The sequence below is a fragment of the Leucoraja erinacea genome, chromosome 29 (assembly GCF_028641065.1).
Source record: "Leucoraja erinacea ecotype New England chromosome 29, Leri_hhj_1, whole genome shotgun sequence".
Classification (NCBI taxonomy): domain Eukaryota; kingdom Metazoa; phylum Chordata; class Chondrichthyes; order Rajiformes; family Rajidae; genus Leucoraja; species Leucoraja erinaceus.
This window is the reverse complement of record NC_073405.1, coordinates 20,979,188-20,997,935: the sequence shown is the minus strand read 5'-3', so window position 1 is coordinate 20,997,935 and position 18,748 is coordinate 20,979,188. Positions and strand designations below refer to the sequence as shown.

The window sequence follows — 18,748 nt, the reverse complement described above, 5'->3', positions numbered from 1 at the left end:
GTTGCAAATATTGTCGGGACTAGATGTTCCCGATGTTGGGGAAGTCCAGAACAAGGGGTCACAGTTTAAGGATAAGGGGGAAATCTTTTAGGACCGAGATGAGGAAAACATTTTTCACACGGTGAGTGGTAAATCTCTGGAATTCTCTGCCACAGAAGGTAGTTGAGGCCTTCTTTGGCTATATTTAAGAGGGAGTTAGATGTGGCCCTTGTGGCTAAAGGGATCAGGGGGTATGGAGGAGAAGGCAGGTACAGGATACTGAGTTGGATGATCAGCCATGATCATATTGAATGGCGGTGCAGGCTCGAAGGGCCGAATGGCCTACTCCTGCACCAATTTTCTATGTTTCTATTAGTGGTGATATCACATGGATGCAGTTATGTTACCTCATAAGAATACTGAGAATAGTACTTTCCAATTTAAAAAAATCTACTTTAGTCAAGCAGTGAGAAGTGTTTTATCATTAACCAGACTTTCTATTTTGTTTTGTGTTTGCAGGATTCAAGTTATTTCGATGACAGTTCCCTTTTCTCCTCACCCGAATCGCTGCATGATATCGCGGATACCGATGATTTTAATCTAGATGGTCTCACACCAAGTATTTGGGACCCAAGAATAGATACCGACTGTGAGGTCAGTACTGGTGAGATGTAGCTGTGTGACATAGCACTTTTAGTGTTGCAAATTCTTGATCTTGTTGGTACAGTGTTGTGCTATTATAAACAGTTCTTAATTACATGGGAGTAATGTGGTTCTTTAATGTACAGTGTCCTCCATAATGTTTGGGACAAAGACCCATTATTTAATTATTTGTCTCTGTACTCCACAATTTGAGATTGTAATAGAAAAAAAACACATCTGGTTAAAGTGCACATTGTCAGATTTTAATAAAGGCCATTTTTATACATTTTGGTTTCACCATGTAGAAATTACAGCAGTGTTTATGCATAGTCCCCACATTTCAGGGCACCATAATGTTTGGACACAGCAATGTCATTTAAATGAAAATAGTCATGTTTTGTATTTTGTTGTTTATCCTTTGCATGCAATGACTGCTTGAAGTCTGCGATTCATGGACATCACCATTTGCTGGTTGTCTTCTCTGGTGATGCTCTGCCAGGCCTGTATTGCAGCCATCTATAGCTTATGCTTGTTTTGGGGGCTAGTCCCCTCAGTTTTCTCTTCAGCAAATAAAAGGCATGCTAAAATGGGTTCAGATCAGCTGATTGACTTGGCCACTCAAGAATTTACCATTTTTTAGCTTTAAAAAGTCCTTTGTTGCTTTAGCAGTATGTTTGGGATCATTGTCTTCCTATAGATTGAACTGCCGGCCAATGAGTTTTGAGTCATTTGTTTGAACTTGAATAGATAGGATGTGTCCATACACTTCAGAATTCATAATACTACTACCATCAGCAGTCGTATCATCAGTACCTTCAGCAGCCATGCATGCCCAGGCCATAACACCCCCACCACCGTGTTTCACAGATTAGGTGGTACACTTTGGATCTTGGGCAGTTCCTTCTCTCCTCCATACTTTGCTCTTACCATCAATGTGATATGTTAATCATGTCTAATCTGTCCACAAGACCTTTTTCCAAACCTGTGTTTGCTCATTTAAGTACTTCTTGGCATACTGTAACATGGCCATCCTATTTTTGTGGTTAACCAATGGTTTGCATCTTGCAGTGTAGTCTCTGCATTTATAAACACTGCTGTAATTTCTACATGGTGAAACCAAAATATATAAAAATGGGCTTTATTAAAATCTGACAGTGTGCACTTTAACCACATGTGATTTTTTTTCTATTACAAATCTTAAATTGTGGAGTACAGAGGCAAACAAATAAATGATGGGTCTTTGCCCCAAACATTATGGAGGGCACTGTAATCATCCAAAAAATGAATGTTCAAAATGATCTTGAATCAAAGAGTGGACTAAAGTACCAAATATTCAGTGGAGAGGTTAGTAATGGATTCTGTTGGAGGCTAGAAATACGGTCAACAATGCCAGTCTCCCTGGCCATTCCCTTTTCACTCTTCTATCTTCTGGGAGGAGGTACAGGAGCTTGAAACCCTGGGCGTCCAGACTAAAAAACTACTTCTTCCCTAGAGCCACCCAACCCCTGAACCAATCATCTCTCACACACCCCATTTCAAGAGGTGGTACCACATAATCTTACCCTTAACTCCAACTCATTGGTTATTTTGTTATTGTACTTTTATACCCTTTTGCACTACTCAGATTTTGAATTACAATTGTAGCTGTCTTATCCCTCATTTGTTCATATTTCATGAATCATTCACCCCCATCCCCACTGCATTATTTTCTCCCTGCCTTTTCATCAGAAGAGTTCCTTAGTTAATGATGGCCCTTTTCAGCATAACTTTCTCTAACTACATATTCCTATTAACACATTTTAATCCTCCCTTAGTTATTGAAGGGCTTCATGATATGAGTTTTGCAGTTTATTTGGGTGTTATTGAATGTATTGATCTGTCTCTTGTATTTATACAGCTTTCCCTGGCATTTCCAACTCAGTCATTTTCAAATCATCTGCAAATCAGCAATGGCCCAACTCACCCGTTTCAGGTAATTTTGCTGCCAAATCCATTGCTGCGTTATGCTATCTTAATAATCTATTGAAAAAAAAAGCTTATTTAAATAAATCTATATATAATAGTTTGCAATGTATTAACTGTCACAGAACACTAAAGACCTTGTTTTTGTGATTTAAACCATCAGATTGATCTCAAGTCTTCAATGTTAGGTTATCTCGATACCTTCAGTTGATTTCATACTTAATTCTCCATGTAAATACTGCAAATAAGGCAAAGGAAATGTTTTATTTGTTCATTAGTGGTTATCACATTATCCTGCTTGAAAATTCTTAAAACTTGGAACAGTTTGCATATTCATTGAGTTGGTTACTTGTTTTTTTTGGGTTTTTTTGCGCCATAACTGTACCATTTAACATCCGTAAGCCGGTGAGAGACTGTTGAGGGTGGTCTTGTGTAATTCTTCCGCTTCCCTGGCAGTCCCTCCGGATTGAGGTTGATCAACCTTCACTTTGGTTTTGCGGGTTCTGAGGTGATTGATGAGGTTAATGTGGGAGTGGTTGGCTCTTCCATAACTGGGGCAGGAGGTGCTTGACGGGACTGACGGGTGGATAATTTGTGAGACGCTTCATTCATTCGGTTTTCTACACTGTGCCTCCGAGTCTCCCTGTGCATGGCTTCAAGGTTCTCAATATCACCCTGAATATTTCTACTCCACTTTGAGCTGGAATTTCCAATCCACAGTGGGAAATGTTGCATTTCTTCAAGGAAGGCTTAAGCACATCAATCAACCCTACTGTTGATTTAGATTATGGAGCAGAGTTTGTAACTGCAGTCACATTGTAGCTTGTCTTTCATCTATTAGCAATGGAAGATATAATTACATCTGCCGTACAAATGCTCTGAAATGCTTCAATACGGAATTTATTTTACTGGGTAACCGCAATTTTTTGTGGAAAACTGATTGACCTTCATGAGGTGTTTCTGATATGTTATTGAGTAACACTTTAAAGGCTAACTCTCTTTGAAAAGTCCTTTCCGCTTAGCCTAAACTGAAATAATTTCGCAATTCCAAAAGCCTCATCAGTTTAAAGCTACAATGGTACAAATGTTTCTCAGATTTTAAAGCTGGCAATGAATGAAAGGTAGAAGGTACGGTATATTGACAAAAAGCAAATAAAATTAATAATCTCAATAAATTTTCCATATTCCGATGTTCATTCAGACGGTAATACATCTGGAAGAAGAAGAAGAAACTGATGATGAGGAGCCTGAAGAATTGGGGCATGCAGAAACATACGCAGACTATGTCCCTTCCAAATGTAAGTTGTGATGATTGCTGTGTGGTCATTTCTTGTGATAGATTTATGACCTTTCAACAACAGTATGTTTGGTCATTAACCACCTTATCACATCTGAAAGAGAAGCCATAAGATTTATTTTTAAATTAAAATAAATTTGTGCATAAATATCTTGAAATCTAATAATCTATCTACATCTTTAAATGGCTCTTTCATATTCCACCTCCTTGAAGCATTTCCGATTCCACTTCTACTTCTCACCTCCGATATTACAAACTCTCCAACAGTCTCCTCCTTTGCACATCCAATACTGTCCAGTCAAAAGACCCATCCTTAGCTTTCCCGCTGGTGATTATTGAGATGATTCCTTTCAGAGGTATTATCCGGCAACACGTTCTGCATTGACAACGATTGACATGATCTGAACTCCTCCGCTCATTGATCATAAGACTGTTATTCAGTTTCCCAATTTGACATTACAACCTAAATAAGCTATAATTCCCTCCAAATTTAAATCAAAAAGAACATTGCTTTGAATTACAGTCAACTTTCAGGACTTGCTCTTTCCCTGCTTCCATTTAAGCAGAATGCGCAAATGCCATAGCTGCCTCTTTGGGTCAGCACTTAACTATCTCCCGGTACAGCAAGACACCATGTTTACTTTCCACTGGTTTTATCCCTACTTCTGCACATTTGTTGATAAAGCCTCACCAATGCCCTCATTTCCTCAGGAGCATACACTCATGGGCTACAATTCATCAGGACTAACAAAGATTTCCCAATATGACCAGTTCATGGTCAAACCATCTCCCATTGCCTCAGAAATCAACTTGAAAAACTTTAGCCTTCTGTTAAGATCTTTGCATGGTTTTATCCCTTTTTCTTGAAGATGAACCTTCACCCACTTTCCTACACCACTTCACTCTTAGAATACTTAGTTCTGATTTTTTTTTCCCCATAATCAAATCTGACTACATCGTTAGGCATCAATGTTTCTCTCTTAAAAGCAAGAATGCAAATATTTTCTGTTAGAAAGCTTGCTTAAAAATAATCCTGGTATTAGATAGATATATTTGTAAAATAACATGAGTGTTGTTTAATTGTTTTAGAATGACTGTGTGTCCAATGTATAATACAGAAATATCTCAGATATTAAATTATCTTCTTATGCAGCTAAAATTGGAATTAACCATCCAGACAGAGTGGTTGAAACAAGTACATTGTCTAGTGTGCCACCTCCAAACATCAGATATACCCTTTGCCTTCCTCCATTGACAATTTCAAATGGTTCATTGTCTGCACTACAACTAGAGGCAATCATCTATGCCTGTCAGGTACAGTGTATTTATTGCACGTTAATGGAACATTGTGGTTGTGTTGTGGTTTAAATATACCAAAATGGTTAATAAATATGTAAATAAAAAAAATATTCAAACTATTGTTTCACCTAAACTCGTGCCGATTTATCCCCTCCCCCTCCCTTCCACCTACATTCTATCCTTGGGCTTCATAATTCGCAACTCTTTAATCCTTTTGTCTCACATCTTCTGTCTTTTCATCTCTGGCCTTTGTCCAACCATCTGCCAATCAAAAATCAACCCTCACCTGTATCCACTTATTACTTGCCAGGCTTTGACTTGCCCCAGCTTCCAGCTTTCTCCCACCCCCACTACAATCAGTCATTAGAAGGATCCCAACCTGAAAGGTCACCTATCTATGTTTTCCAGAGATGCGGCCTGATCGCTGAGTTACTCCAGCACTTTGTATCTTTTTATTGTAAGGCAGCATCTACAGTTCCTCGTTACTCTATTATTTTTTTATATTTGTCCTTATGAAGTAAGTGACACTACAATATCACTTAAGCACGATTATTGCCAGCTGGTGGGCCTTCTTGCTTTACAGCAATTTCATTCCTGTAAAACAGTTGAATTAAGCATATCTGTCAAACAACCTTGGATTGAAATCATGTATTGGAAAGTTATTTTCCTTCCTCAAAATAATATTCTTTGTTTTTTGCGACAATCTAGAAGTTCTCATGATATTTCTTTATATTGCCATCTATCATGATAACAAATTTGGTTATACAGCTCATCATGTTGCCATTTGAGCTCATACCCTTGGGTCGCTCTTCCATAACTGTAAATAATACATTTTGTAATCTCTAAAAGTTATATCATAAAGCATCCTAAAAAATGTTTGCTTAAGCATGCATGCTAGCTTTAGATTTAATAGGTATTAGTGGAATGCCCAAGGGCATCACAATACAGTTACATTAACATTATTGCGGACAGTGTGCACATTCTCGGATGTCATTTACTTTTGTTCAAACAATGGAAACCATAAAAGAAAATTAAATGTTGAAAGATAATGCTAATTTATAAATAATTCTGTCAGCTTACTCCTTAAAATGCATCGAGTGCTTGCTGTGAAAATTTATATAATGTAATAATTTTAGTTATGTTAGTAAGTCTGGTTGGGAAATAATTCCAAAATGTTCCAACATCCTAAAAGTACTTTGATCAACAATCCTTGTGTTTGAACCTTGACAATGTCTTGTCAGGTGATTCCACTCTGAAAGATCATAAACAAGCCTATTCTGGACAATTGTAAAATTCAGATCGGGACTGTTGATATAAAGTCAATTCAAGAGAGTTTATTGTCATGTGTCCCAGATAGGACAATGAAATTCTTGCTTGCTGCAGCACAACAGAATATTTTAGGCATAAATACAGATCAGATCAGTGTGTCCATATACCATAGAATATGTATATTCAGTCAGTGCTTAGCAATTTAGCTGATTTTTCTATCATATCCAAGATTGCCTGACCCTCATTCCATCCTAACCATAGATAAATTCATAAATCCCAGATGGAAAATCAAGGACCTAGTTAGAATCTATATTCATCCATCCATTTGGATGGCTTTTTTTCGTACATATATTTATTGTTAGATATTTCTGTGTGAAGAAAATTCTATTTCTCTGACATCTTTTTAGCAACATGAAATACTGTTGGAAAATAACCATCGTGCAGGGTTTCTTATTGGTGATGGGGCTGGTGTTGGAAAGGGAAGAACAGTGGCCGGCATCATTCATGAAAATTACAGGAGGGACAGGAAGAAATCATTGTGGTAAGTATGAAGTAAACAGCAGCATCAAAAGTATAAAGAAAAGTTTGACAGTTTTTAAAAACACCTTTCTTATTATACAACTATTTTTGTCTGAAGAAGGGTCTCTACCTGAAACGTCACCCTTTCCTTCTCTCTAGAGATGCTGCCTGTCACGTTGAGTTACTCCAGCCTTTTGGGTCCATCTTCGGCTTAAACCACCTTCTTACACTATTTTCATTTAAAGTTTGAAACTTTGGGGAAATAAAAGGTGGCATAGTGGCGCAGCTGGTAGAGCTACGGCCTCACAGTGCCAGAGACTCCTGCTGTGATCATGACCTCGGGTGCTTTCTGTGTGGAGTTTGCATGTTCTCCCCGTGACCGTGTGGGTTTCCTTCGAGTGCTCCAGTTTCCTCACATATCCCAAAGATGTGCGGGTATGTAGGACAATTGGATATTGTAAATTATCCCTAGTGTGTAGGAAATTGATGAGAAAGTGGGATAACGTAGACACGGTGTGAACGAGTGACTGATGGTCAGTGTGGACTCAGTGGGCCGATGGGCCTGTTTTCATGCTGTGTCTCAAAAAACTAAACCAAAACCAAAAAAAAATATGTCTGCAGGTATTGTGTGGTTCTACCTGAATGGTGAAACAGGTTCACAATCTTAATGGCATTCCACTTCCTTTGTGTTCAATGCTTAGAAATGTTGTTGATGCCAATAAGAGCACAGACAATAAAATGCTGAATAACAATGTAGATCACCAAAAAAAAGCATATTGTTGAAATGTAAGGTAAAGTCAGAGTTAATCAAGTGCAGTATGTTCGTGTTATAGGTTCAGTGTCTCCAATGACTTGAAATATGATGCAGAACGGGATCTTCGAGATATTGCTGCAAACATTCCAGTGCATGCTCTCAACAAGGTACGAAGTGTAATCTTAGTATTTTAAATTAATATGTCTGGTGTTTTAAAATAATGAAGACCCCCAAAAAATGATGCATTTGAGGTAGGGTGAGGTATTTCATAGTGAATACAAAGTTCTTGGGACACGTCATCTTCCCCCACCTGACACACAAACTGAGGAATTTAACCAAACCCAAAAGACACAAAACTGATGGAATTAGTTTGGGTACCTTGTTCACACCACAACAATTTCATCTTTGCTGTAAAAAGTTAACTTGGAGATAGTATAAGACAGGCCACACAACAGATCCTGGCAGCAGGTGGGTGAGATTACAATTAACCCTTAGATGCCTCGTGGCTGAATGAGGGGGAAGTTGGCTTGACACCAGTGGGTTCAGAAGAGCAACAAGGAATGCTTTAACTCAATTTACTTATTCTCCCTCTTCCTTTGGGTGTTAAATTGTGACTTGCATATACGGCATTATGCTTTCTAATCAGTTACATACGTCATAACATTCTATTGAATTGATACAGATAAAGTATGGTGATACAGCTACTTCAGAAGGTGTTTTGTTTGCAACCTACTCTGCACTGATTGGTGAAAGTCAAGCTGGTGGTCAACATAGAACAAGGCTAAAGCAGATTCTCGATTGGTGCGGAGAGCACTTTGATGGCGTTGTATCCTTTAGTACTTCCGATTATGGTGATTTTTTAATGTTATATGGGCATAATTTGGAGCTATTAATTTCCCGTCCCAAATTTTCCTGGGGTAGCCAACTGACTATCTGTTGTCTGTGATGTATCCTCGCTTTGAAACTTCTGCAACACAAAGATTCTCTGTCAATTTGCCATGCAGTACAATGACACCTCAGATGATAAAGATCTAACAAGACCCTGGAAAAGTTGTATCACAACTCACTCCTTGGGAATCAATGAAGAAATCTACCAACATCTTCAATGTTGCAGATTGCCTTTGCAGTCTGAAGATTGGAATATGTGAAGATTGTGGTCAACCAAGCAGTAGTGATGTCTGCATCTATATACTTGCAGTCTATCAGGTAGTAGTGATCTCCATGCATTATACGCATGTAGTCTACCAGGCAGTAGTGATGCCTGTGCATCTATATGCTTCTGAGGGACAGACTACCTAGAGCAGGGTGCTCAAGCACCAGTCGATACCATCAATATTGTCTCTGCAAAATGTTCCCACTCCACTGGCAAAGTAAGTGAACCAATGCCAGCGTGGCCAACATCCCCAGTACTGCGACCCTAAGTATCCTCAGTCAGCTGTGATGTGTAGACCATATTGCTTGTATGCCCAATAACTTCCATGTCACTGGCATTTGACACATGGGCAGTAATGATCTGGTATATCCCTGCTGCCCTTCTTAAATTATGTTTCTACATTTGCTGTCCTTCAAAGTCAAGAGGCTTCTCACCTGAGGCCAACGAAGGTTGGAATATTTTTCTTTGAACAAGTGATAAAAAACCAGTGCAATTCATTGGGGCCTGGGGATGTATTCACCTTTATGGCATCTAATACCTTCTCCTTTTTAATGATGAATATTTTAAAATCTCACTGCCCTCCTCCCTGAATTCTCCAACTAAATGTCCTTCTCATGAATGAATAAAAGCATTCATTGAAGGTATCATATACAGATGGCCTTGTTGGTCGGCAATAGGCCTGCTCTTTCGCTAGTCAAGTCAAGTTAAGTTTATTTGTCACATACACATATGAGATGTGCAGTGAAATGAAAGTGGCAATGCTCGCGGACTTTTGTGCAAAAGACAAACAACCAAACAAACTATAAACACAATCATAACACACATATTTTTTACATAATAAATAATGGAAGGAAAACCGTTCAGTAGAGTTAGTCCCTGAGTGAGATAGGCGTTTACAGTCCGAATGGCCTCTGGGAAGAAACTCCTTCTCAACCTCTCCGTTCTAACCGTATGGCAACGGAGGCGTTTGCCTGACCGTAGCAGCTGGAACAGTCCGTTGCAGGGGTGGAAGGGGTCTCTCATGATATTGTTGGCTCTGGAGTTGTACCTCCTGATGTATAGCTCCTGCAGGGGGGCAAGTGAAGTTCTCATAGTACGTTCGGCCGAAAGAACTACTCTCTGTTAACCTGTCGTCATTTTTATATGTGTGTGTGTCTATACAGTTCTAAGGCAGAGGAACTTCAAAGTACAACTTGATTGCTATTGTGTTATAAAGAATTATGTGCAATGGGTAAATTGTCACAATGCCCCAGTTTTATCAGTTCTTTTGCTTCAAGTCAAATGCAAGTCACTATAATAGCTGTATCACACAGAAAGGTGAGTATGTTCTTGTGCTTTTGTGCAGAATGGATGCCTGTTTATTACATGTATGACAATCACTGTAATCTGGGTTGACACTGTATATCAATCACTCCACTTCAGATTAATTCACTAAAAGGTTCTGATGCTGAATATTATGACACGGTTGATCGTGAAGTGAATAATCTGGTAGAAAATTTTGAGTTTTCCTTGACTGTTATTGTGTCTTAGATTGTATTTGATGAATGTCACAAGGCAAAAAACGTCTGTGTGAATGGTAGTACCAAATCGACAAAAACGGGTCTGGCTGTTCTGGAGCTTCAAAACAGACTTCCATCTGCACGAGTTGTTTATGCTAGTGCAACAGGTATGTTCCATACAAACTGATATGAGGTGCCAGACACTAAGTGGAATGTGATATTGTAATAAATGTGGTGAGCTGGGTGGTGCGAGACTGTGTTCACTTACAGTATAATCACTGCCACAGTGCTGCACTTGCCTGAAGTACATGCTGAGGCTGACATTGCTCTTCGATCACCCTGATCGACTGGCACAGGTTGCAAAGCTGGGAATGGAGTTTTATCTTTTGTCAGAACTATTTTGGGGTACAAATGCCACCGGTGGGATAGAGGGGTAGGTGAGAAAGGAAGGTGAGTTACATTTTTGATGTGGGAGTACATCACAACGTTGCTTAAGGGAATATTTGTAGGGAGGCTCGTCCTCAGAGGCTATATCAGCAGAACTGAGGCATAAAAAGGTGATCACTTTGATGGTATTGCACTATACGAGTCCCAGCAGTGGAAATTAGAACAGGAAATATGGTGGAAGGTCACAGATAACTGCAAGAATAATATTGTGATAGTGGGAGATATTAACATCCTATATATGGACTGGGACTGCCATAATGCTCAGAGCTTGGATGAGGTAGAATTTGTTAAGTGTGTTCAGAAAAAATGTCTAAATCATCTAAAAGTTGTAGATGACTACTTGAGAAATGGTTGTTGAGAGCCGTGTGGTAGTCTTTGTCTACATGGGCTTTAACAAGGTCTTTGACAAGGTATCTCATGGCAGGCTGATCTTGAAGATCGTATGGTTAGATCACATGGGATCCAGGATGAGGACTAGGTCCAAAATTGGCTTCAAGATAGAAGATGGCGGGTGGTGGTAAAAATTATTTTTCATACTAAAGGCCTGCAACCAGTAGCGTGCCACAGGGATCAGAGCTGGGTCCACTTGTTTGTTATTTATATTAACGATATGGATGTGAATGCAGGTAACATGGTCAGATAATTTTCAGTTTACACTAATTTGGTGATATGGTCAAGAGTGAAGAAGGTTATTTGAGATTCAAGAGGGATCTTGTGGGCTAAAGGGCGAAGGAATGGCGACTGTTTTCTGGACTCATTCTCACTGAAAAAAGGAATGATCTTCCACTCATGTTTAACAAAACTGGAGATACAAAGAACTGTGGCGACTTCGCTCGTGAGATTTAGTGGATTCTACGGAACTGCAGATGCTGGCTTATCCCAAAGATAGACACAAAGTGCTGGAGTAACTCAGCCAGTCAGCCCGCATCTCTGGAAAAAAAGGATGGTGTTGTTTTGGGTCGGGACCCTTCTTCAGCCTGAGTTACTGAATTACTCCAGCACTTTGCTTCTATCATAAACAAAAGTGAGTTGTGATTGAGGTCTATCATGAAGGTGTGAGGGAAAAAAATGTTAGAGGGATCTGTGGGGCAACATGTTCACACAGAGGCTGGTGCTTCCATGGGGCGAACTGTCAGAAGTAGTACAAGTGGGTACAGCTACAACATTTAAAAGGCACTTAGGTACATGGACTGGAAAGGTTTGGAAGGATATGGCCAGGCACAGGCTAGGTTAGGCAACTAGGTCGGCATGGATGGGTTGGATGAAGGGACTGTAACGTGCTGTGCGGCTCAGTGTTTCTATGTGCCTTATTCCCAGCCTCTACTTTTGACCCTTATGTACCTCAGAAGGGTGATAGCCATTCACTTTGTGTGTCTGAAATACAGTGCCCTCCATAATGTTTGGGACAGACCCATCATTTATTTATTTGCCTCTGTACTCCACAATTTGAGATTTGTATTAGAAAAAATCACATATGGTTAAAGTGCACTTTGTCAGATTTTAATAAAGGCCATTTTTTTACATTTTGGTTTCACCATGTAGAAATTACAGCTGTGTTTATACATAGTCCCCCCATTTCAGGGCACCATGAAGTGTGGGACACATGGCTTCACAGGTGTTTGTAATTGTTCAGGTGTGTTTAATTGCAGGTATAAGAGAGCTCTCAGCACCTAGTCTTTCCTTCACCTTTGGAAACTTTTATTGCTGTTTATCAACATTAGGACCAAAGTTGTGCCAATGAAAGTGAAAGAAGCCATTATGAGACTGATAAACAAGAATAAAACTATTAGAGACATCAGCCAAAACTTAGGCTTATCAAAATCAACTGTTTGGAAATCATTAAAAAGAAAGAGAGCACTGGTGAGCTTAATGATCGCAAAGGGACAGGCAGGCCAAGAAAGACCTCCACAGCTGACTCTGATCAAGAAGGCTCATCAGCGTCTCTTCTTCCTGAGGAGACTGAAGAAGGTCCATCTGTCTCCTCAAGATCCTGGTGAACTTCTACCACTGCACCATCGAGAGACAGAAGAATTCTCTCTATAATAAAGGAAAAACCTCCAACAAACACCTGTCCGACAGATCAGAAACACTCTTCAGGAGTCAGGTGTGGATTTGTCAATGACCACTGTCCGTAGAAGACTTCATGAACAGAAATACAGAGGCTACACTGCAAGATGCAAACCACTGGTTAGCCGCAAAAATAGCATGGCTTGGTTACAGTTTGCCAAAAAGTACTTAAAAGAGCCTGGAAAAAGGTCTTGTGAACAGATGAGACGAAGATTAATTTATATCAGAGTGATGACGAGCAAAGTATGGAGGAGAGAAGGAACTGCCCAAGATCCAAAGCATACCACCTCATCTGTGAAACATGGTGGTGGGGGTGTTATGGCCTGGGCATGTATGACTGCTGAAAGTACTGGCTCACTTATCGTCATTGATGATACAACTGCTGATGGTAGTAGTATAATGAATTCTGATTATGCTATAATGTGTATAGACACATCCTATCTGCTCAAGTTCAAACAAATGCCTCAAACCCCATTGGCCGTCAGTTCATTCTATAGCAAACCAATAATCCCAAGCATACTGCTAAAGCAACAAAGGAGTTTTTCAAAGCTAAAAACGGTCAATTCTTGAGTGGCCAATTCAATCACACGATCTGAACCCAATTGAGCATGCCTTTTACATGCTTAAGAGAAAACATGAAGGGGATTAGCCCCCAAAACAAGCATAAGCTAAAGATGGCTGCAACACAGGCCTGGCAGAGCATCACTAGAGAAGACACCCAGCAACTTTGCATGCAAAGGAAATGCAACAAAATACTAAACATGGCTACTTTCATTTACATGACATTGCTGTATCCCAAACATTATGATGCCATGAAATGGGGGGACTTTGTATAAACATTGTTGTAATTTCTACATGGTGAAACCGAAATGTATAAAAACTGCCTTTATTAAAATCTGACAATGTGCACTTTAACCACATGTGATTTTTTTTTCTATTACAAATCTCAAATTGTGGAGCACAGAGGCAAATAAATCCATGATGGGTCTTTGTCCGAAATATTATGGAGGGCACTACATTATATCGTGATAAAAACGTATCCAATAATCATTGTTCAAATTGTTTTGTTAATTTGTGAAGGTGCCTCAGAACCAAAGAACATGGCTTATATGTGCCGTTTAGGGATTTGGGGAGAAGGCACGCCGTTCCCTCAGTTTGAGGATTTCCTTCGGGCTATTGAAAAACGGTGAGTCTGCATTTAGCAAAACAGCTTATTGTTTAAGGCTTTAACCAAAATGTTAACAAATCCCAATAAAGTAAACCCAGATTGCATATTGCCCTGTTTAAAGATGATGACAATGTTTCTGTGCAGGAAAGAACTGCAGATGCTGGTTTATATCGAAGTCTTCAGTCTGAAGAAGGGTCTCGACCCGAAACTTCACCCATTTCTTCTCTCCAGAGATGCTGCCTGACCCGCTGGGTTACTCCAGCATTTTGTGCCTACTTATGACAATTTTTCTGATTGGCAGTCCAACTGGCGCTTTACTGCGCTCTTTCATCGCACTTTTTTTCATTGCAGTATTTCACTATGCGTTTGCACTTTGCACATGTGACAATAGAGCACCATTGAACCATATATTTTTTGTAATTAAATTAAATTTTTTCTGTAATTAAAATTAAAGCTAACTCAAAGTTTCCAGCATTTGAGGAGAACCTTGTTCCAGTTGGGTTACATATTTTGGGCACATCATTGCTGTTTAAATGAATCTTTCTGTTTGATGTGGTACAGAGCCCCGCTCTCTGGCATGGGATGACCTCCAGCACAAGACCCTGGTCTCTGGCGCTGGACCCCGGTCTCCAGCACCCTGCACCTGTGTCATCAGATGCAGATTAACTCCCAATGTTCTGCATATTCTATGTTACTCATTTATCAGTGACATTTGATGGGGAGACCCCTTAGATTTTTTGCTTCACTAGAGGAGATGAGAGGAAATTATTTCCTAAAAATAACAATTGTGGTTATGGAGATCAGATGAGCACAACATTCAGGCTGGTAAACAAGTACGTTACTTACGGAGGAGTTAGGTTACGTTCTGAATGGTATTTTACCCAAGATTACACTAGTCTAACTTGAATCATAATCACATGATCAAGTAACCTGATCCTTCAATATACAATCAACATCATGCTGTGCTTTTAATTGTAATATATTTAGTTCAATTACTTTGGATGTTTGGCAACATAATGGTATATTTCAGTTCCAAGGCACTTGCAGGAGGAAGTAAGACACAAAATGCTGGAGTAACTCAACGGGACAGGCAGCATCTCTGGAGAGAAGGAATGGGTGACGTTTCGGGTCGAGACCCTTATAATAATAATAATAATAATAATAATATATTTTATTGTCATTGCACATAAGCGCAACGAGATTTGGTATGCAGCTTCCATCCGATGTCATAACTTAGATAACTAATAACATTTAGATTTAGATACCCCGAGAACATGGTTTGTAAAAAGAACATTACAACAGTAAAATAGTCAAAACGGTTCAAACAGACAGACAGACTTGCAGGATTAGGCTCCTCGGAAATATTTTGGGTGGAAATTATCTCTTGGTCATGTCATCTTCAGCAGTTCTTTGGGATTGAAGATAACTGTTTCCACTCTAGTTCAGTACCTTCTGAGGTGGCTAATGAGGCCCCGTGGAACTACAGATTCTTGTTCATATGGGGTAGCGAGTGCCTGAAGAGACGTAGGTAGTTTGTGACGTGGTGCACTCTCTCCACGGCTTTCAAAATGTGCTTCTGATGCATTGACTCTAAAATCTGAATTTTCGCTACTTGGAGTGGTAATCGACCAAAGATTCTGAGGAATCAGAGAGTGTTGCATTTCTTCAAGATGCCTTTGAACACAAATTGATTCTATCAGATAATGTCTTCCAATAACAGAGATTGAGTTGAGTATCTGTTGAGGATCAGAGTATTGAATATACACATAATGTGGCCTGTCCAGCGTAGCCAACAAAGTAACTAGTTCTTCAATGCAGTGGATTTTGGCCTGGGAGAGAACATTGACGATGGATCACTTATCCTTGCAATGAATTTGGAGGATTTTCCAGGGTCAGCATTGGTGTTTTTTCCACAGTGTCTTGAGGTGCTCCATGTCTTAAAAGCAATTGAGAGGACAGGAAGCACTGTTGTTAAGTACATACAGGTTTTATTTAAGGTATGAAGTCTTGAATTTTAGATAACAGTTTCCTCAAACAGCCTGTGTTGGTGCTTTGACCATAGACTTTAGAGATACAGCACAGAAATAATCCCTTCGGCCCACCAAGTCCATGTCAATCAGCGATCTCCCATGTACACTAGCACTACCCTACACGCGAGGGACAATTTTACAATTTTTAACAAAGCATATTAACTTACAAACCTGCATGGCTTTGGAGGTAACCAGAGCACCAGAAGAAAACCCACAAGGTTACAGGGAGAACAAACTCCGTACAGACAGCACCCGGAGTCAGGATCGAACCTGGGCCTCTGGTGCTGTAAGGCAGCAACTCTACTGCCACACTGCACCACTGTCCCACCCATTGTGCCGCCGAAGGTTGGTGAATTTATTTGCCAAAAGTCTGCCTTCACCGAGAATTATCTCCCAAGTTGTGTGAAATGGTCACTGTTTCCAGGGTCTGGCTGTGAATCTCTACCAGTTGATGGATGACCTTTATCTTGTGGATGTTGCGTGCAATATCCATTTTCTCAGTGAACGAGTCGCTGTTGATTTGGGTTCCAAAGCATTCACGAACACATGCTTCATTTGTATATAGCTTCTTGGGCATCAAGGTTTAGGTGACCTTGGTTCTGGAGTGTTGTTGCCGCAGGTCAAATAGTTTCCCATCAATTATGTAAACCTCCCTGCTACGGAAAAGTGTTGGAGGTGAGGTGTCACAATGGGGCGAGAGAGTTGCAGTAATTTTGCCTTGTTCGATGCCATTCCTCACTGAGATGACCCCAGTTGTTGATCCATTGGTCAGTACATGGTATGCGTGCCATGCAGTGAAAGTAAAGTGGAAAGGAATTTTGTGAGCAGCTGATTTTGTAGAGGTTGTTGCACTGTCTGTCTGAACTGATGGATTTGTAGGCATTAATGAGGTTGAGTAAAGTCATGTTTCGTGGCAAGTGTGGTTGCTTCAACTTGGAGTTGTCGTACGGTGAAAATCATGTCCACTCTCTCGAGGGACAGAACGCTGTTTGGGTGCTGTGAGGAAGCAGCTGAAAAGGACACTGGTGATGATGTTAGTCTGGTATACAACAGTGAACTCGCCCGGTTGCTATCACAGTTGGACTTGACAATCATCAAGTAAGGTCGTTGAGTTTATTGTCAAGTACGGTGAGGAATGAGTACAATGAAAATCTTGCCTGCAGCAGCAGCATTGCAGGCACATACACTTCAAGAACACACATAAATTATACAAAAAAGTGTACATAATTTGATTTTTTAAAAAGAAGACTGTGCAAAGCAACAAAACATTTGTGCAATACTCTACAAATAACAAGTTTGCTGCAAACTTCATTTAAAGCTGGCATATACTCTGCAATCATTTCAATAAAACGGATAAGCCCTTTAGATTTGGCTATGGAACTGTCTTCTGTGGTAGTATTTCATGCAGATGTAAAGATGACCTAACATGGGATAGTTTAAACTAAACCTACCCACAAATGCAACAAAAGAAGATAAGATGAACAACATGAAAGTACATCACTGGACTTTGCTTTTGTGAGGCCCTCAGCATTTAAAAGCATGAGAAATATTTAACGAAAGTAGTGAATTGCTTTTGAAGTATTGCTACTGATGCATACCGAAGATAAATCAAAAGAATTCTGTTACAAGTAGCCTATTGCAAACTTTCTGGTCATTGTCCATAAGCTTTAAAAACATTTTCAAAACTGACACATTTCTAAGAATTACTTGTTAACTCAGAGTACTCAGAAAAATTACTGTCATACATTTATTTGGGAACATTACGTGGAGAAGGGGAATGTTAAAGCAAATGAGAAACAATTAAGTTAAGTTACCCAGTTGAACAAAATTATGTTCTAGACCAAGAATGAGCTCAAAACACAACTGGGTGTCAAATATTTCTTGTTTTGATTGTTTCTTTTTAAAGGAATTTGCAGCCTGCTTGGTACTTTTTGAAGTGAAATCATTGTAAGTTAGGAAATGTGAAAATAGATCATGCATCGGTAGGAGAAAAGCAAATATCAGTGGTATGGTGGGAGGGATAGCTATAGTCATGGTAGCTGCAGGGAATGCCTCGGCTTTTCTTTGAATTATGTTCTTAGTTCTTTAATATCCAACTGAGAGATGGGTGGGGACATGGTTTAACATTGATCTGGGAAATGGCACCTCCAACAATCCAGTTCTCCCTTGGTAATGCACAGTAGTGTCAGCCAGGAGTATGGTTTTAAGTCACCAGAATAGAAGGCTGGTTATGAAAGAGAATTCAGAAATCACAAGGAAACATGCTGACACTTCCTTACTGCTTTGAAGAAGTAATTACCACAGATTGCTCATAATGAAAGCATAACGTTTCGATACCCTGTGCACAGGTGTAAGTGGGATGTTGCAGGAATGCCATCTGTGGCTGCCCATAGCTCGCCCCACCCTAATGCAGAGGTGGAGTTTATAATACAGGTGCACAACCTTTTATCCGAAGATCCAAATAACAAAAACCTCCGAACAGAGGACATTTTTTCAGTCCTTGAAGAAAGGTCCTTGAAAACGTTCACCGAGGGCGGCCCGCAGAGGTTACAGCGGAACCTCTGGTCGGTCTTCGAAGAAAGGGGAACTAAATCCCCATTCATAAAAGAGAAGGTGAGGGTATATTGTGCGGGAGGGTTAATAATTGACAATATGCTGCTGTC

The 18,748-nt window shown here is 39.8% G+C and overlaps 1 protein-coding gene across 7 annotated transcripts in view; it reads left to right on the top strand.

Annotated features, from left to right (window-relative positions):
• Positions 1-18,748, top strand: part of LOC129711309 (protein strawberry notch homolog 2-like) — a 135,210-nt gene that overhangs the window by 85,450 nt on the left and 31,012 nt on the right. For all 7 annotated transcript variants that reach the window (XM_055658870.1, XM_055658867.1, XM_055658869.1 and 4 more), the window contains 9 exons: positions 499-633; positions 2,519-2,593; positions 3,785-3,881; positions 5,034-5,194; positions 6,856-6,989; positions 7,801-7,888; positions 8,404-8,547; positions 10,405-10,540; positions 13,968-14,073. In XM_055658870.1, coding sequence (XP_055514845.1) covers positions 499-633; positions 2,519-2,593; positions 3,785-3,881; positions 5,034-5,194; positions 6,856-6,989; positions 7,801-7,888; positions 8,404-8,547; positions 10,405-10,540; positions 13,968-14,073 — 1,076 coding nt within the window. The remainder of the gene's footprint in view (positions 1-498; positions 634-2,518; positions 2,594-3,784; positions 3,882-5,033; positions 5,195-6,855; positions 6,990-7,800; positions 7,889-8,403; positions 8,548-10,404; positions 10,541-13,967; positions 14,074-18,748) is intronic.